At 49.0% G+C, this 17,947-nt stretch overlaps 7 protein-coding genes across 7 annotated transcripts; 4 read left to right on the forward strand and 3 right to left on the reverse strand.

Annotated features, from left to right (window-relative positions):
* Positions 1-499: 499 nt before the first annotated feature.
* Positions 500-2,739, reverse strand: N7455_010661 (putative phenol monooxygenase; the record flags this gene model as incomplete). Its single annotated transcript, XM_065606498.1, has 4 exons — positions 500-1,420; positions 1,477-1,499; positions 1,558-2,527; positions 2,599-2,739. The coding sequence occupies 4 exons, from the start codon at positions 2,737-2,739 to the stop codon at positions 500-502; spliced, it is 2,055 nt and encodes a 684-aa protein (XP_065460461.1).
* Positions 2,740-3,387: 648 nt separating this feature from the next.
* N7455_010662 (fungal specific transcription factor domain-containing protein) lies at positions 3,388-5,241 on the reverse strand (the record flags this gene model as incomplete). The annotated part of the gene is made up of 1 exon (XM_040953157.2): positions 3,388-5,241. One exon carries the CDS (start codon positions 5,239-5,241, stop codon positions 3,388-3,390), a length of 1,854 nt encoding a protein of 617 aa, XP_040816590.2.
* A 714-nt stretch (positions 5,242-5,955) lies between these two features.
* On the reverse strand, positions 5,956-8,571 carry akuA (uncharacterized protein). The gene is made up of 6 exons (XM_040952983.2): positions 8,272-8,571; positions 7,595-8,215; positions 6,701-7,547; positions 6,546-6,649; positions 6,265-6,480; positions 5,956-6,212 (listed from the first exon to the last, which is right to left on the reverse strand). The coding sequence occupies exons 1-6, from the start codon at positions 8,332-8,334 to the stop codon at positions 6,102-6,104; spliced, it is 1,962 nt and encodes a 653-aa protein (XP_040816455.2). The 5' UTR covers positions 8,335-8,571; the 3' UTR covers positions 5,956-6,101.
* Positions 8,572-8,653: 82 nt separating this feature from the next.
* N7455_010664 (ferrochelatase HEM15) lies at positions 8,654-10,051 on the forward strand (the record flags this gene model as incomplete). The annotated part of the gene is made up of 3 exons (XM_040952919.2): positions 8,654-8,890; positions 8,954-9,536; positions 9,594-10,051. The coding sequence occupies 3 exons, from the start codon at positions 8,654-8,656 to the stop codon at positions 10,049-10,051; spliced, it is 1,278 nt and encodes a 425-aa protein (XP_040816558.2).
* Positions 10,052-10,452: 401 nt separating this feature from the next.
* N7455_010665 (putative tetracycline-efflux transporter) lies at positions 10,453-12,270 on the forward strand (the record flags this gene model as incomplete). The annotated part of the gene is made up of 3 exons (XM_040953081.2): positions 10,453-10,626; positions 10,692-12,141; positions 12,194-12,270. 3 exons carry the CDS (start codon positions 10,453-10,455, stop codon positions 12,268-12,270), a joined length of 1,701 nt encoding a protein of 566 aa, XP_040816557.2.
* Positions 12,271-12,897: 627 nt separating this feature from the next.
* N7455_010666 (pentatricopeptide repeat protein) lies at positions 12,898-15,804 on the forward strand (the record flags this gene model as incomplete). The annotated part of the gene is made up of 1 exon (XM_040953179.2): positions 12,898-15,804. The coding sequence occupies one exon, from the start codon at positions 12,898-12,900 to the stop codon at positions 15,802-15,804; it is 2,907 nt and encodes a 968-aa protein (XP_040816391.2).
* Positions 15,805-16,161: 357 nt separating this feature from the next.
* erg1 (squalene monooxygenase erg1) lies at positions 16,162-17,642 on the forward strand (the record flags this gene model as incomplete). The annotated part of the gene is made up of 2 exons (XM_040953039.2): positions 16,162-17,320; positions 17,374-17,642. The coding sequence occupies 2 exons, from the start codon at positions 16,162-16,164 to the stop codon at positions 17,640-17,642; spliced, it is 1,428 nt and encodes a 475-aa protein (XP_040816668.2).
* Between the last annotated feature and the right edge of the window lie 305 nt (positions 17,643-17,947).

Raw genomic sequence — 17,947 nt, forward strand, 5'->3', positions numbered from 1 at the left:
CTCGGCTTAAGCATTCTCTCCCAAATCCAGCGACGACTCCCAAGCTGGTATTTACATATCGTGGGACACGTGGCGTTACATTTTCGCCTCCCTTCCAGCACACACCATTTTTCGTCATTATGTGCAAATGATTTTTGCGACAGTACAAACATCCACTTGGAATTCTGTCACCCGTTTTGTCGCATAGAACTTGGAGTTCTCATGGGCCCTTTTTTTTTATAAATTATAATTGCGTTCAAGCGCCGAGGACTAAGTTCCTCACGGACATACTCCATCACTTTTATCGATGGACTTCTGGACAATCAGAGTACATGAAATGTATATTCTTACCATTGTCTTTCTCACTTCTCATACAACTCATATCATTCACATTTTTACATGTCCGACCACCACTATCAAAATGACTACATGCTCTAATAACCTGCAGCTGGCCAAAACATCTTATCATTCAAGCCTGATATCTAATCCTATCAGCAAGCTGACAATCCCAACTCAGCTACTAGTTACTAGCGACGGTCCGAATGCACTGCTTCAGATACCTATCCACCTTCTGCACATCACCAAGACAAGCAACAACGCCAACATACCCATCGGGCCTGACCACCACCAATGCGCCCTGTGCTGAGTCTACACCATAGATACTATACGTATCATCTAAAGCCGACCCATCATAAAAGCGCATCTCAGCCTGCTGCTTCACGCAAGTCGGCACGTCACTCCATTCAAAGGACCGATGCAACTGGGGATGCAGTATGATCTGCTCAATAATCGACTTGGGGAACTGCGCTTCTAGCAAAGTGACCGCTTCCAGTGTCTGCACAGAGACACTGCTTCGATCAAGAAGGTCGGTCGACGTGAGACACAAGATGCGGAATCGGCCGGTGGAGGGGATATCTGTGGGGTTTGGGTTAAATATGATATTCCCACGCAAAACTTCCATCTGGCTTGACATACCGTCATGAATATCCCGCTGCCACCCATCAGCATGCCGCAGCAATCGCACATTGAGCAATCTCCGGCCTGGTCTCAGGATTCCGGATATGTAGTCCGTTCCAGTGATGGGGTTTGGACCCTTGCTCTTGATATCAGCGTCTAGCTCATCTCGGATAACTAGCATGTTCTCCGGGTATTCCACGCCACAGCCGCTGGTAAACCCATTGCCGAGCTTGAAGGCTTGTTGGAACTCTTCTTGTGTCAGTCCTTCGGTTGCGCCCATTTGTCCGGAGAACATGGTAGAGAACTTCCGGTCGAAGTCGATGAGCTGTTGGGCTATTTCGTGGCGTTCTGTTTGGTATGTCTCGAGTAACGAGGCTGGGCTGTTGGGGCCTGTGGGTTCTGGTGCCAGCCCGTTAATGTGATACATGAGTTTCCAGGCTAGGTTGTAAGAGTCCATCATTGAGACGTTCATCCCCTGGCCAGCCTGGTGGAATGGAAGTTAGTGATGTCCTCGACGGAAGAGTTGTTGTGGATACTTACTTTCGGGCTATGTGTATGGCAGGCTATAAATATGATACCATGTTAGTTTGAGGTCATACACTCTCTTCAAAGCCAACTTACCGTCTCCAGCAATGAAAACCCTTGCAATACCCTTTGAATCATTCACAATAAACTCAGGTGAGACACGCTGGCCAATTTGATACGCAGCCCACCAGTCAACAGCATCCTCCTTGGGCCGAAGAGAGTACGGCTTGATCGCATCGGCAGCTTGTTTCAGAATGCCCTCGAGGGTAATCTTACTTCTCCGCTGCCGAGCATCCTCAGCCTTAACACCCTCTACTCCATTCGGCGTTTGATCACTCTCGGGGGCCACATCCTCCGGAACCTGAACATACAACCGAGTGAGGTATTCACCCGTGGAGATCCTCTCTCTGGGAATAATCATCACAGAACCAGCAGGAGAATGAATACCGCAGCGACGACGAATATCCGGGAAATCCGTCTCAGCAACCATATCAACAACACCCCAGATATGATCCAAAGATTCTCCTTCCAGCCGCAGCCCCATACACTGCCGAACAACGGAATGCGCCCCATCCGCACCAACAAGATGCTTCGTGCGCACAGTCTTCTCAACGCCATCCGTAGTCATCATCACAAGCACGGGGAACTCCGCATCACCCTCTTCATCAATCTTGACATCAACAACTTTCGTGTTCCGCACAATCCCGCGCTCGGAGTACCGCAGCAAATCAGTTTCCATGATACGCTCGATGCGGCCCTGGTGGATGGTAGCCTCGTAGCGGAACCGCGCTGGAGGAATAACCTCCGGGACGACGGAAGTGCGCTCAATCACCTTATTTGGGTCCGATGACGGGTTCCAGAATGCGAATTGCCACATCTGACACGCTTCGTTCTCGATCTCGGTTGAGATACCGAGTGATTTGAAGACCTCTAGTGTGCGGGGTTGCACGCCGTCTGCTTGCCCGGATTTCAGGGTGCTTGGTTTTGCGTCAATGCAGAGGAGGGATGTATCGCTGAGACCATAGCGAGAGAGGAGAAGGCTTAGCATTAGGCCTGCTGGTCCGGCCTACATATTTATATTAGGGTTTTCTTTTTCGTTGAATGTTGATATTCGGGGTATTGTTGGAGATCACATACGCCGACCACGACTGCTTCGTATTTGTCTTCGTTCTTATCATTGCGCTCGAATGGGGGTGCTAGTCGGGGTAGTGGTGGTGCAAATGAGGGTAGGACTCTTAGGTCCCGGGATGAGGAGGAATGTTCGGTGAAGACAGGCATTGTTTTTATGATTGCTACAAGCAGAGCAGTTGAGAATTGCTACTCGAAAGAATACTAGCTATACTTATAAGTTGCAGTCTTGATTTGGGCTGTTTTTACGGGGTAGAGCTACAGTCCCCCGCGATCCTCATGCGGGGGGCGGATCTGTTCATCCCCCACGATTTGTGATGATTAGCAACAACTACGTTTCTTATGATTGGCTCGAGATTAACAGACAGTTTCCAAGGTTGTCTTGAGAATTCGCCTGCATGAGAAGGTGAGCGTTCGGATATATATACTAGACATATCTAACTTCGGAAAAGAAAACCAACATCAAGACAAGCACTAGAAGATCAAACAAACTAGCAATTAATGCCCAATGCTGAAATATACTGAAACCCACTTACTTTTTACCCAGGTAGAGATTATTATTCTCGTGAGATATCAATCACTTGCCTCAAGTTTGTACAACAAGTGTCCCACATAGTGGAGCTTCACCCCGCAAGATGTTGAGGGGTGAGAGACAATCAAATATGGGCATCGGTAGTCATTGCTATATAAGCATTTAGTAATTTGAAAGTCCTGAAATGGTTTAATTATACCGCGACTGATCGATTGATAGTTCGCCTTAGGCCTAGTATATAATACCAAAATAACAGAAACACCAATTTATCCATAAGCACCCTTACCCTCATCCAACACCGTAGAAAGCACATTGGCAAAAGCCTGTGAAATCCCCCAACGCCCTCCCCGCTGTAGCAAGTCAATCATGCCATACAATTGATCCAAATCCGTAACCACAGAAAGCTCACTACTCTGAGCATTCCCAGGAAAGTACGCAACCTCTGCAGCCCCATCACCCAGCAACTTGAGTTCCGGCGACGCAAATGCTTCCGCATTTACGACATGTTTGGGCGCATACTGCGCAACACACAAGTATATCAAAGCTGCCGAGAATAGGGCACGGGGCACATGTATTGCTGGCTCGGCGGATATACTCATGCGCTCGAGATACCGGGCAATCAGCGATGCGTGCACGAGGCAGCGGCTCGCATTCAGAGAAGAGGCCCATTCGCGTGCTGGTGCTGATGCTTTCAGGGCTGGGGCTCGGCCGTCGCGGCCAACTGCTTGTTCCAGGAGGTCCATGTCTGCGTACAGGGATATGAAAATGGAATGCCATAATACGGATAGACAGAATGGATCTTGGTCCGTTGTATGGTATGTCTGCCACCACTGGATCAAGAGGTTGGAGGTATCTTGGCAGACTAGGTGGCTGAATTCTTGAGATTGTTTTGCATCTATGAGGCGAGCGCTGATTCCTTCAAGGATTCCATATGCAGTAAACCTGGAATCGTGGTCTGTGACTGGGAATGGATCTGGAGACAGAGAGAGTTGAGCTTGGGGTCGATTTTCACTCTGGGTTTGGAGAGATTGACGGAGAAGTACGGCCCACTGAGACGATGTAGGTGCCGAAAACAACTCATCAGATGCTAGACGGGGAAACTGACGGAATCGATGACTGCGAATTGGCTCGTGGTGATACAAAGCAGCAAGCTCGGCGTCGTGGATATTCAGTGCGGCCTGAACTCTAGCGCGTTGTTCGCTATCAATCCACCGATGCCAACTTCTTTCAATATCTCCGCTGTTTAGCATATCTCGTGACTGGCTGCAAAGAGCACCTAGTCGATTTGCTTCACGGGCCCATGAGGCAACTGTCCCGTGCAATACATCTGCCAGAACAAGGTACTTGGGCTTTCCAGCTAGAATAGCGTAGGTTTGACCCAAAATAGCAGCTTGTACCATAGATAGGGCATCTGGTCGACTTTCCGATAGGAAAGATTCCCATGATGCCAGAATGGCTTTGTTTAGTCGCTCAAATATCCGTGAGCCTTGAGCCACTGCACGAGCAGACCCAACGAATAAGCTGCCAATGGAGCAAATGGACAGGAATAATAGAGAGTTTTCTGCCGTTGGCCGAAATGACGGAGCATGTATGACTGGTAACAAAGGATGAAACCGATGAAAGTATAATTTGGCAAAAAGATTCAGTTGTTCCGAGGATGGCAATGCCTCATCTTCCATAGGTCGCCGGAGCTTCTGAGACAGGCCAGCTCGGTATGATTCATTCGCATTCGTCTGTGCTGACCAGTTTGTTCCGGTGGGAGCAAATTCTCGATTGGGTCGATTCTCGTCAGATGGTGACATATGGGTAAACCATTTTCGTTTGACAGTGTCCCCGGTCATATTTGGAGCTTCAATATCTGGGATAGAGCTTTGAACGGGGGTATAAACATCATGTTCTCCCGTAGACAGACTTGCAGCGGGAAACACATTTGGGATCTGCGCCCATTCGGATATTGTTGATGTTATTGAGAAGTCAAGAGCACCGACATCAAAATCGTCTTCAAGGAACCATGCTCCGGGCCCTGAACTGGGAGCTGTTTCACCTATACCAATTTGTGTAGATCCAGTGGGTTGTCCAAAGTCGATAGTATTGGTGTGAGGTACGCTCGGTATATCCATGTTTACAGACGCTTGTGGGGAAACATGACTTACTGATCCCCTCGAGAAAACCCCGAACGAATCAGCTGCGGATGGGGGTGTGAGCATCGTAGAACCGTCAGCGAATCCCTGTGAAGATACAGTAGTCAAGCTCTCAAGTTGAACACTATGGCTTCGCTCATGCCGACGCAAGACATCACTAATAACGTTAGTACACAACCCGACTAGTTGTTTGGAATATCTCGTACCTCCGTGAATATAGTTTCCCACAGACAGGGCATACAAATGGCCTTTCTTTGGTGTGACCACGAACATGTCTAGTGAGATGCTCTTTTTTGGAAAACGTCTTGTTGCATGTATGACATTTTCTATCATCTCGTGGCCGTACCCTCTCCATATTCTCTGTAGTAGATGGTCTTGAAAGTTAACGGCGGGGTGATTTTGTCGCAATATGAGGACATGGATCAGAGGGGAAAAGACATCGATTCCGAGTGTGACGAGAACAAATACACCGAGAAAATATTTTATTCTGTATCAAATTTCTTTGCCAGTGTTGTTTTCTCCCAGAGCAATCTGCGAGTAGTTGTTGAGGATCAAGTCTGGGGTTCCCCCACTTCCCCACATCCATTTTCGGGGGCATCAAACGGCAGTTAGTCAGCTATTGGTGTATTTTTTGGCCGAGGGTTATGCTTTTTCTCATTGAATGATTGCTAGAGGCATGTTGTACCATCTTGGATAAAGAATATTGATTCATTCGTAATAACTATGGCCATATGTAAACAGGAAAGTAGGATACACTCGTAACTCATTAATCGGGGTCTCAATTTTCAGCAACACCGGATCCCACACCAAAATGATCCCAAGCAAAATTCAATCAGCGTTTAGAACTTTTTCTCAAAGTACTGCTCAACTCGTTCTACGAGATCTGCTTTCTTCCCTGCTGTAGCGCGGCCGTGTGAATGCAAGAATTCCTTCAGCACGACCACCGTAAGCTGAACACGAGTATTAGTTTGGTCAATTACCTGCGAGAATTTGAATACTCACCTTGGAAACAGTGCCCTTCTCATAGCATTTCTTCACTTCGTCTTCCACCCCAGAGGCGCTGTCTTCAACCTTCACTCGCTTTGCTGGGTGCTCACTAGTAGGCTCGGTCTTGGCACCTCGCTTTACCAGCGTAGAGGTGGCCGCTGAACTGCCAAACATCTCGGAGGCTTGCAATTTCAGTTCCTCGGCCCATTTAAGGATGTAGTCACCAGCGCGCTGTAGTTGAGCATCCATGTGGTTAGTAAATTCACGCAATTTCTAGGATCATAGAAGTAGCTAACCTTGTGAACTTGTCGGTACTTAGGCACTGTCTTGTCATCTGGTGATTCAGGGAAATCTTCATCCAAGGCGATAGCTTGCAAGATACGATAATGCCATTGAAGCGCTGTAAATTAATCAGTATCGTTCTCAACAAACTGTAGTGATAAAGGCTCACAAGGATTCGGGTATTTTGAAGGCTCATATACAGCCTTGGGAAGCTGCAACTGGCGAACGACATCTCGCATGGCGTCATTCAGCGCGTCTCCTGCCCGGTTGACAGTGCTCTCTGGATTTTGGCGCACATCATCCGCGAAAGGAAGAGGGATAATCCACATCCCAGGTGGGATTTTCTGCACACCATTCTCGTCGATCTTCTCAGCCCCGGCAATCATCGCAGCTAGAACTGGTGAGGCATTTTTGCGGGGAATGAACCAAACCAAAGCCAGTTTCTCGGAATCGAGGAGTTTCTGCTGCAATGCAGAAAAGACTCGTGTTGAACCAATGTAGTTCTCTTCAGAGGGATAGATGAAAGAGGGGTGTTTGGCATTCGCCCAAATCGGGAGAGCTGACAGTGGCTTGAACCCAATGATACGGATCACAGGGTCACCAAAACTCCTTAGAGCCTGTTGTTCTTCGATGGTGAATGAAACCTGCTCACCACCAAATTTGTATGCCTTCCGAATGTCAGCCCTCTCGATCTCCTGTCCTGTATCATCGGACATTAGAGTTGTGACGCCTTTAGCAATCTGAGCAGTCTCGCCTCCTTGCCAGACGAAGCAACTCCTAGCAGGCTCTTGCTTTTTGAGGAGCAAATATCCATTGACGGATATCTTGAAATCAGGTCCGATCTCCAGTGGCACATTTGAAAATAGTGACCGGCGAGGGACAGATCTCGAGTTGATGCTAGACAATAGAGAATTGAGCAATGAGAGTCCGTCGCCTTTAGCTGTCGATGTGTTTGTATCCGGCTGTAGGTATGCCGGGGCATCTCCATCACTTGGTGATGTTTTGTAGATGATGTCCTGCTAGTTGTGAGTATACTCCTATACAACCAAGGCTAATAACCTACATCGTAGAATTTAGAGGTGTCGAATTCGTGATCTGGTTGAGAGATGGGAAACAACTCGATGTTGACACCAAGATCGTACAAGTCCCTTGCACGAACTGTTGCGGCAGACCGCATTCCCTTATTGTCTGCGTGGGGATTGTCGTTATCGGTCACGACAAACAGTCGTCGAGATGAAAAGTTCGGGGCTTTCGAGGTAAAGATTTGGTTTGCGCAGAACAGCATATTGGCCATGGAGACTGGTTCCTTGGATGGTCCCAAGACCTGCCGCACGTCATCATCAGCGTCTGCTGGAGATGCGAGGGACCGCAGTTGCTTGACTTCCTGGGCTGATGGAACATCAAGATCAGTGTACAGATAACAGTGCGGATATGAAAGATCCCCTCGGTCATCCTCATTTTCATCATAGAATTTGGACGATTGCGTTCCATAAAGCAAAACACCAATCATGTCATGAGGGTTGGAGATGATGCGCTGTTGCATCAGATGGTATGCACACTTCAAAGCCGCAGACGCGGGTGATTCGTCACTATGTTTCTTAGGATCAGGCGATGGACGAGGCGTGAGCATCGAACTGCTGATGTCTATGGCAAATAGCACCGCATCTTTAACTGATTTGAAGCTCTATGTAGGCAACAGTCAACAGTCGGTATCTATATCTTCGGCTTTTTTATACTCACGGTCTCGTCGAGCTCTTCGTCCTCGTAATTCTCCTCCTCGCGCGTGTAGCTATCTTCAGCCATGATTGTGAAATGGGGCACTTTGGAATATTGGAAATATTAAAAAGTGGTAAATTAATCAAGTCCAAAATATCATTGAGACGCGCTCTCCGACGCGAGCAACACGAAAGTCAGGTGACGCTGATGCCTGAAGCTGCTGACATCCTCCGATGGTGATTGGTTCATTTCCGGTGGGCGGCGGAAGCTACATGGGGCAACCAAAACCGGATTCAACAACTCCGAGGTCCAAGTTGGACACAGGTTGGAATTGTCATTTTCTAATTAATACCTTGATATTATTTTGTTGCTCTGTTTCCACATATAATATCTCCTCAACCCAACCATGGCATTCCGCAGCCCTTTCGCGATCCCCCGACAGTTATTGGTTGGGACCACATCTCTTGGAGGTCGGTCGGCAATTAGCAGTCGATTGAGATGCAATCAACGAGGTCTCGCGACGACGGTACCGCCAGTCACACAAGATGCGACAGGCTCTAAGGGCCCAACGGCTATGGTTTTTATGAACATGGGCGGACCTTCTACAACGGACGAGGTGGAGGACTTTTTGAGCAGACTATTTGTACGTGTCATGAATTACCGCAATGGTCACGTTGAATTGATAGGCTAATGCTTTGGAATACAGGCCGACGGTGATTTGATTCCCCTGGGACGTCTCCAATCGTATATCGGCCCCCTCATCGCACGCCGCAGAACCTCGAAAATCCAAAAGCAGTACGCGGATATCGGCGGCGGATCGCCCATTCGGAAATGGTCAGAGTACCAGTGCGCAGAAATGTGCAAGCTGTTGGATAAGATTTCCCCGGAGACCGCGCCGCATAAGCCTTACGTTGCCTTCCGCTACGCTGCCCCATTGACCGAGACCATGTATGAGCAGCTTTTCGCCGATGGATTTGGCAATGGCAAGGGAGGACGTGCTGTCGCATTTACACAATACCCGCAGTACTCCTGTTCAACGACCGGCAGTTCCCTTAACGAATTGTGGAAGTGGCGTAATCGTCTCGAGGGAAAGCGCGCAAATGGAGGGTCCGAGCCGGCTGGCGCAATTCAATGGAGTGTCATCGACCGCTGGCCCTCTCACTCTGGTCTTGTGGAGGCTTTCGCACAAAATATCGAGGCTCAACTTAAAACGTACCCAGAGGAAAAGCGTGACCAGGTCGTGTTGCTGTTTTCGGCCCACAGCTTGCCTATGAGCGTTGTTAACCGAGGTAGGCTGATGTCCCCTGGTCACTTACTAGAATTACACTAATTATCCTCTCACACAGGCGACCCTTACCCCGCCGAAGTTGCAGCGACAGTTCACGCCGTAATGCAGCGACTCAAGTTCAAGAACCCTTACCGCCTGTGCTGGCAATCTCAGGTGGGACCTAGTGCGTGGCTCGGGGCTCAGACCAGCGATACTGTTCAAGAATATGTGAAACGAGGACAGACAGACTTGATCCTGGTTCCCATTGCGTTTACAAGTGACCACATTGAGACACTATACGAGCTAGATCAGGAAGTTATCCATGAAGCCAACAACCCGGGTGTCAAGCGCGCAGAGAGCTTGAACGGAAGCCCAGTCTTCATCCAGGCACTTGCCGATATTGCTCGCGACCATTTGCAAAAGGGAGAATTGTGTTCGCGCCAGATGACACTGCGTTGCCAGGGCTGCACTAGCGAGCGGTGCTTGGGCCAGAAGAAATTCTTTGCAGGCCAAGAACATGCTTCTATGGTGGTATAAGCTTGTTTTTCTTTGCTCAGAGTAGGAGCTTTCGGCCTTGTATGTATGTGTATACGGCACCAGGAGGTGTTGGAGGCGTTGCGAGAGTATAAAATTCCGGGGTTAATGTACTGTATAATATATCTTCAATTGTATACAAAATGACAGGGCACGATATGTAAAGAAGGATAAACCGTCAGAATGACACCTTAATTTACCCAAGCACCTAAGCCCGAGCGGAGATTCCGGAGCTAACGACTGCCAATGATGAAATCCCGATAACGATTCAAGCAATCCTACCCGCTAACATTCCCCCCCCTCTTTCATATGAGAATGAAGTGTCGGTGCTTGGAATCTTACAAATCAATTATGCAGTAATCTTGCAAAATCCTGGAAACACCCTCAATGTCACCAACTCCATCATGGAGAACGAAGAACTCTTTGCAGGGGAGCCCGATGTTGCTCCGATGAGCACCCGGGAGACTCGACCTGAAGATGCGAATGAAAACACGCCTCTAATCGATGAAGCCGATGGGCTATTGTATCGACAAAATTCCCACCTTACAGATAATCGGCCAAAATGGAGGAGAGCGAGCGTGAGTGACTATGGGGGTTGCGACAAATGCTCCAGGAACAACTGTCTAACCTACAAACATGACAGATTTGGTGGCTGCTCCCATTTGGGCTCCTTTTTACCCTGGGCTTCGGCGGAATGGCTGTGCCCAAGATCAATTTGATTATGTCGCTGATCTGTCGAGATTATCTCGCCGAGAAGACCACCCAAGAACCTGGGTTCACCTATCTGCCTGTTATATTTGGCGAGAACAACCCCCAGTGCCAGATCCCACAGATCCAGTCGCTGGTTGCCCAGTTCCAGCTCTATCTCAATCTTATTGCTGGTATCCTATCAGCATTAGTGAGTCCCCGGTTCGGACACTTATCTGATCGTCACGGGAGAACCAAGATGATCGCGCTGGGCGCGATGGGCGCGGTACTCAATGAGATTATCACTGTCATTGTGGCTAAATGGCCAGACCAGGTCTCGGTCAATATGCTTCTGCTTGGAGCAGTCATGGATGGTCTGGGTGGATCATTTACAACCGCACAGGCTTTAATCCATTCATATGCTTCTGATTGTACGCTACCCGAAAAGCGAAGCGTGGCATTTGGTATGTTCCACGGTGTTCTGTTCTTCGGAATTGCAGCTGGACCTGGCGGCGCAGCATTTTTGATCAAGCATGGAGGCACGTTAATTGTCTTCTACATTGCTCTTGCATTCCATGCAACTTTCTGTCTATCGATTCTCTTCATCGTGCCTGAATCTTTGTCCAAGGACCGACAGCTCGCGGCCCGCGAGAAGCATCGCATCAAAACTGTGGATGCTGACTCTCCTAAATGGTATTCTTGGCGTGTCTGGAACCCAATGAATCTGATCACCCCGCTTGCAATTCTGATGCCCGCCGTTGGAAAGCCAAGCGTCTTGTTCCCTAACCGTCGTGGTGCCAGTCCGGCTCTGCGCCGGAACATCATGCTGTTGGCTGCTATCGATACCGCTGTCTTTGGAGTTGCCATGGGAACAGTACAGGTCATCATCATCTATGCCGGATACATGTTCAACTGGGGCAGCGTGGAGTCCAGTATGTTTGTAGCGATCATCAATGTGGTGCGAGTGGTCAATCTTTTCCTGGTGCTTCCGCTTATCTCCATGTTCTTCCGAACTCCGTGTGCGGAGGATGGAACCATTCGCGGCTCGGACATGCTGGACATTGTTCTAATCCGCACATCTATAATATTCGATATACTAGGTTACATTGGCTATGCTCTGTCCAAAACACCATCGGTCATGATAATGTCTGGTGTCGTCGCCTCGCTAGGTGGCATGGGATCTGCAATCCTGCAGTCATCCCTGACCAAACATGTGCCTCATGAACGCATTGGACAGATGCTCGGTGCCACTGGCCTTTTACATGCTCTTGCTCGAGTTGTTGCACCTACCGTCTTTAATTTAATCTACAGCCTGACTGTTGCAACACTACCTCAGACAGTGTTTGTGGCACTTGCTGCTGTTTTTGGTGTGGCATTCCTCATGAGTCTGCTAATCAGGTCACATGGTATGTTTATTTGGCTCAGCTCCTACAAGAAGCATACTAATTGTTATACTAGTTACTCTAGAGAGTGGACCTTCTGTCGATCTAAGAGCGGAAGAAGATGCCGACGAGCACGACCAGCTTTTGCTATGATGGAGCCATGGGCGGTTCTTTGGAATAATATGCTGCACTTACTTCCATATATTATATGTCAGCTTCGCTATTGTCAATTTTTTTGTTTCCCTCCCCCTACTTTGGAGAACCCTCTATTGATACCTATGTAGCTGTTGGGTATAGATGAAGATGCTTGATGCATGCTAGAAACAGAAGGCTATAGAGCTATTGGAGAAATACACGAATCATCTCGATAGCCCTGGAGTAGCCGTAGAATATGCTATAGACAGCTCTAGTTTCTTTGACATATACCTTGGGTTTTATTCTCAGGTCTATTTTCCGAGATTCTGATGTTTTGTAGACCGACGACAAGGAAGATGTATCCGGTTAGATCCTTGGGTCGTATGACCAGGTCAGGCTCCGGCTGGCGGCACCGGCCTAACGCGCAATTTGATTTGCATCGGGAAAAAAGAAGTTGCTCCGAACTTACCCTACGCCCTCAGCTTCAATTGTCTGTACACCTAACCTTGGATCATAGCTGGTGGTTGGAGCTACTTACATTTCATTTCATTTGATTCAATTGTCTCCTCATTTCAGAACATCGGTGCGAGGCCGCTCATGTACGACTGGTGAACTCGCGCGCAACCCGCGCTCAGCATCTGCAATATGCTTGCCCGCGCCGCAAAATCCGGCTCAATAATACCCTCTCCAAATGCCCTCCGAGTGCTCCGCCAATTGGCTCTGGCCGGCTCAACAGTTGGCGGATTCTGCACCGTCGCAGCACTCACGTACGAAGCCCATCGCCGGGTCCGCATCGCCGAGAAAATCATCGAGAACAAACGAACATTACACAGTACCGCCCCGAATTATGATGCAACATCTGCTGCCAAACGACTCAAGGTGATGGTTGAGGCGGCGGAGGCGGGCGAGTTTATGGGCATTGAATCCCTCAAGGCGAGGAATCGGAACCTCCCCGACGGGCCAGATGAGCCAGGGCTCGGGACAGAAAAGGATGCTCCAAAGCCGAAACCCAAACCCCTGGTCAGCTTGGAAAAGCATCACGCTCGCTCAAAACGGTCGCTCTTTGAAAGTCATCCAATTGCACAATCCAAATACACGGGACACATCGATTCTCCAAGCTTGGCCCAGAATGCTGAAATTCTGGCTCGTGAGAAACATCAGGGCGAACTCGCACGAGAATCCGGCAAGCTGCCCTTCGATGCCGAAATCCGCAGATTGTTGAATCAAGAGCGGGAAATCACAGCTGCGAATTTGTTCTTAGCCCACACTCGGCAGACACCTAGCATTTCTTGGGAACGCAGAGAGCTTGCATGTATTATATTCACTGCCAACTGCATCAAAGGAAACCTGTTCGTTGCTCGAACTTTGTTCAATCGCCTGGACAAAGTCAGTGTCGTGTCAGGGGAGATGTGGGCTACACTGATGCATCTGCTTGCAAAAGAGGGCCACATTGACTCTGTCGGCGTTATATATGATAGATTCAGAACCAGCTTTGCTGTTCCAAAGCATCTGTTGGAGGTCATCCTCCGATGTTTGATCGAGTCCAAACGGTTGGACTCCGCCAAGTTCCTATTCTTCCAGCGCTTCGAGGATGACCGTGACTGTGGTCTGTGTGGTGCTTATCTTGATGGATTATGGAGGAAGACCAGGAGCATGGAATTGCTGTCTTCCCAACTCGGCTTCATTCTCAAACGTCTCGAATCACTCGATCGGAAACCAACTGAGAAACTCTTCAACCCCATGGTCAAGGCCATGGTTGAAACTGGCCGAGCTGAAGAAGCTGAAGCTATGGTCAAGGCAATGCCAACACGTTATGGGACCGAGCCTGGATGCCGGACCATTGGCTTGATTATCTACAACAGAGCACTTAACTGTGAATGGGACAGGGTCATGGATGGCATGTGTGCTATGCACGAGCACGGATACACCCAGTCAAAGAAGGATTTCACTATGATTTTCGACCGCGTCTTCTTGGAATACTATCCCACCCATACTGGCCAGGAAATTCTCGACTTCGTCGTCTCTTGTATCAACGATTTTGATATGCAACCTGACAAAGTACTCCACCGACACATCCTCGAAGCGATCATTGAAAAGGGCAACGAAGATATGATTACAACCATTATGGACATGGCCCACGATCAGAATTGGAATACCGGTATTGACAATCGGTTTATCAACTCGCTCCTGAAGAGCCGGAAACTCGCAATGACCGACAACCCTGTGGGAATCTGGCGGCTGAAGCAAGCCGCCAAGAATCGACAAGATCATTTAACTTCTTCCAGGCGCATTCTTGGGTCTAGTTCTGATACTTGGGCAGTACGAGGTGAAAAGATTGCCCCGATTCACATTCCTGCCGAGGAATCTTTCTCTCAAACAGTGAGCGAGATGGTGGCCGCCAAAACTGCCAGTTTGTACGTTCCGCTCCACAAGCGGATGGAGCACTTTATCAATATGGGAAGGCACACTGATGCTCTGGCAACTTACCATCACGCAACAACGGGCGGTTACATTGTCAGACCACTTCATCTGAAGCTGGCTGTGATCGCCGCGATTCTCAGTTGCAAAAAGACAGGCTTGGCGAACGCGAGACGTCTGATTACATCCGAATGGGATTACTGGAAGAATGCTCCTGCTCTCCGTTATAGCAAGCGTTTCACTTCGTGGATTCCCATCTTCTTCCAACGGGTCATGGAGGTGGACCCAGAAGCCATTGGGTATGGAGGCTTGATCAAGATGGCCGTTTTTGAATATTATGATGTTTGTGCCAACACCAATGGTCTTTTGGTGAAGCACTTCTGTGCGACTTCTTCTAGCCGTTACCTCATTGGCGGTGGAACGCCAGAAATTGCCGTCGATCTCCTCACAACCATCTACCAATCTCGATGGCGGCTCTCTCATGGCTTCGACCAGGTACTATTGAAAATGCTGCTACGTGGATTTGCCAAGGTCCATAACTTCAAGGGGGTCTGGTGGTGCATAATGACAGTCCTCTCGCGGAATGAGCCGATCAATCAAGACTTTGTGGTGGAAGCCACCTCTCAGTTGGGCTCGTTGGAAAATGCGATCAAATCCTCTGGCTCCTACGATACTGCGGGGCAAGTGTTGGTACTCCGGAAAATCGTGGGGGCACTGGAGGCCAAGTTTGAAGGTGATTCGCATTGGTCAGCCATCCATGGTCACCCTGAGTTGAAACGGTCGAACCGTTCCAAGGCATTCAAACCCACCGAGCAACAGCATCTACTGCCCACCACAGACCTAAGGGAACTCATCATGAACTTTGATGAAGAGCGGGAGTTGGATATATTGCTCAGACGCAAGCAGTTCGACGCCCCTGATCATGCAAAGTGGTGGGCTGAAGCCAATGTTTCAAAATCACACACCGTTCCTTCGGAAGATCCCGAATACCCGTGGAACAACCCAGCGAATTGGGGTGAACCTTATGTCCCTGAGAAGTACTCCTCCGACTATCACCTTGAGTTTTCTCCTGGAGGGGAATACGAGGAGTATATGGAGTATGAGGATTATCAGGGACATCGGGCGTCTCAGTGAATATGTATAATAATGTAAATAGGACCATGTACAATAGCCATCTACAATAGATTCATCAATAGATTTATCAATATCCATAAATATCCATATACCCCTGTACATTCCACGGTTGTTGTATATCCACATCAGTCCACTGAGAGACAACGGCGTGATGTCCTCTTCTGCGTAGAATTGGGAAGGCGGAGAGAGGTGGTCCTTTCACATGTCACGCCACCCCTTTCTATTCAAGGCCCAAAAAAAAACATCAGCCCATAAACACAAGCCAATCGACTTTCATTTAAATCAATTGCTCAGGCCGATAATGGTCCTGCCTCAGTCGTCCCCGTTCTGACAATATCTACTCTATTATAACCAAAAATGGCCTCCGTTCTCAATGGCGACGCCGCCCTCTCCGCGGCCGCTCAACGCCGCATCGACCACCACGAAGCCGATGTTGTAATCGTGGGTGCTGGAGTCCTAGGTTGTGCGCTTGCAGTCGCACTGGGAAAGCAAGGACGCAGTGTGATCCTGCTGGAAAAATCGTTGGAGGAGCCCAACCGCATTGTTGGTGAACTACTCCAACCGGGAGGTGTTCAGGCGCTCGAGCAACTAGGGCTACGGGATTGTCTGGAAGATATTGATGGCATTGACGTGAAGGGATACTGGGTTTCCTACTTTGGCGAGCCGGTTCTCCTCGAATACCCCAAGTCCAGCCCAACCGCACCTACACCGTTGGGACGAGCCTTCCATCATGGTCGATTCGTGATGAAACTACGGGCAGCCGCTCTGTCCTGTCCCAATGTCACAGTGGTTGAAACCAAGGTGACTGGCCTTATCATATCGTCATATACCCAAGAAGTCCTTGGAGTCGAGTGTATCACCAAGGACGTCAAGGACTGCTACTTCGGCCAGCTCACCGTAGCCGCCGACGGCTACAACTCGGAATTCCGCAAGCAACACCACCAGTACACCCCCAAGCGGAAATCAAAGTTCTATGGCTTGGAACTCATCGATGCTAAACTCCCCGCGCCCAACACTGGTCATGTCCTCCTCAGCGATAACCCACCCGTGCTCATGTACCAGATCGGCACCCACGAGACCCGAATCCTTATCGATATCCCTGATAACCTACCTCAAGCCTCGGTGAAAAATGGTGGTGTCAAGGGCTATATGCGAAACAACATCCTGCCCGGGCTCCCAGAGGGTGCCCAGAAGTCGTTCTCCGATGCGCTAGAGCAGGGCCAGCTACGGTCAATGCCGAACTCGTTCCTGCCTGCCTCGGCCAACAAGACACCCGGCCTGATGATTTTGGGAGATGCGCTCAATATGCGACACCCTCTCACGGGTGGAGGCATGACGGTGGCGCTCAACGATGTCTGTGTCATTCGCGAATTGCTCAGCCCGGAGCGTGTGCCCAGCCTCTCCAATACCGGCCTTGTTCTCGAACAACTTGCGGAATTCCACTGGAGGCGAAAGAATTCTTCTTCGGTCATCAATATCCTCGCACAGGCTCTCTATGCGCTCTTCGCTGCAGACAGTATGTACACTCACTCTTTGTTTGAATCCCGATAACTAACTGTTTATCAATAGACGAATACCTCAAAGCTCTTCAGCGTGGCTGTTTCCGCTACTTCCAGATTGGACCAGTTGGCGGCCCCGTTGGACTGTTGGCTGGTCTGATCAAGAAACCCCTCGTCCTCGTCAGCCACTTCTTCTCCGTCGCCTTCCTCTCCATATGGGTTCTTATCTGTGATACCCCTCTGATCAAGCTGATCCTCGCCCCATACTACGCCTTCATGATATTGTACACGGCCTCTATCGTGATTCTGCCATACATCTGGACCGAGATCTGGTACTGATTTGGCTTGAGGTCATTAATTGGTGTTCTAATCTCTCTCCAAAAAAAAAACGATAATGGAGAATCCCTGCATATCATTTTCCATTCTCTCCCTGCTGAACATATTTGCCGATTCTACCCAAGTCTTTCTGTTTTAATATCCCATCTTCGATCTGTTTTTGTCTTCCCTACGCCTTTATGTGATTTAATCTTGTCCAGCATTCTCCCACTGCATCTGATACACTGCAAGATCTGTGTTATAGATGCAATGTACTATATACTTTCCTATATGCCATACTATTATCTCAATGATAAATGATGCAATGT

Source organism: Penicillium solitum, assembly GCF_028829755.1.
Source record: "Penicillium solitum strain IBT 25940 chromosome Unknown utg000008l_segment0_segment0, whole genome shotgun sequence".
In the NCBI taxonomy this organism is placed as follows: domain Eukaryota; kingdom Fungi; phylum Ascomycota; class Eurotiomycetes; order Eurotiales; family Aspergillaceae; genus Penicillium; species Penicillium solitum.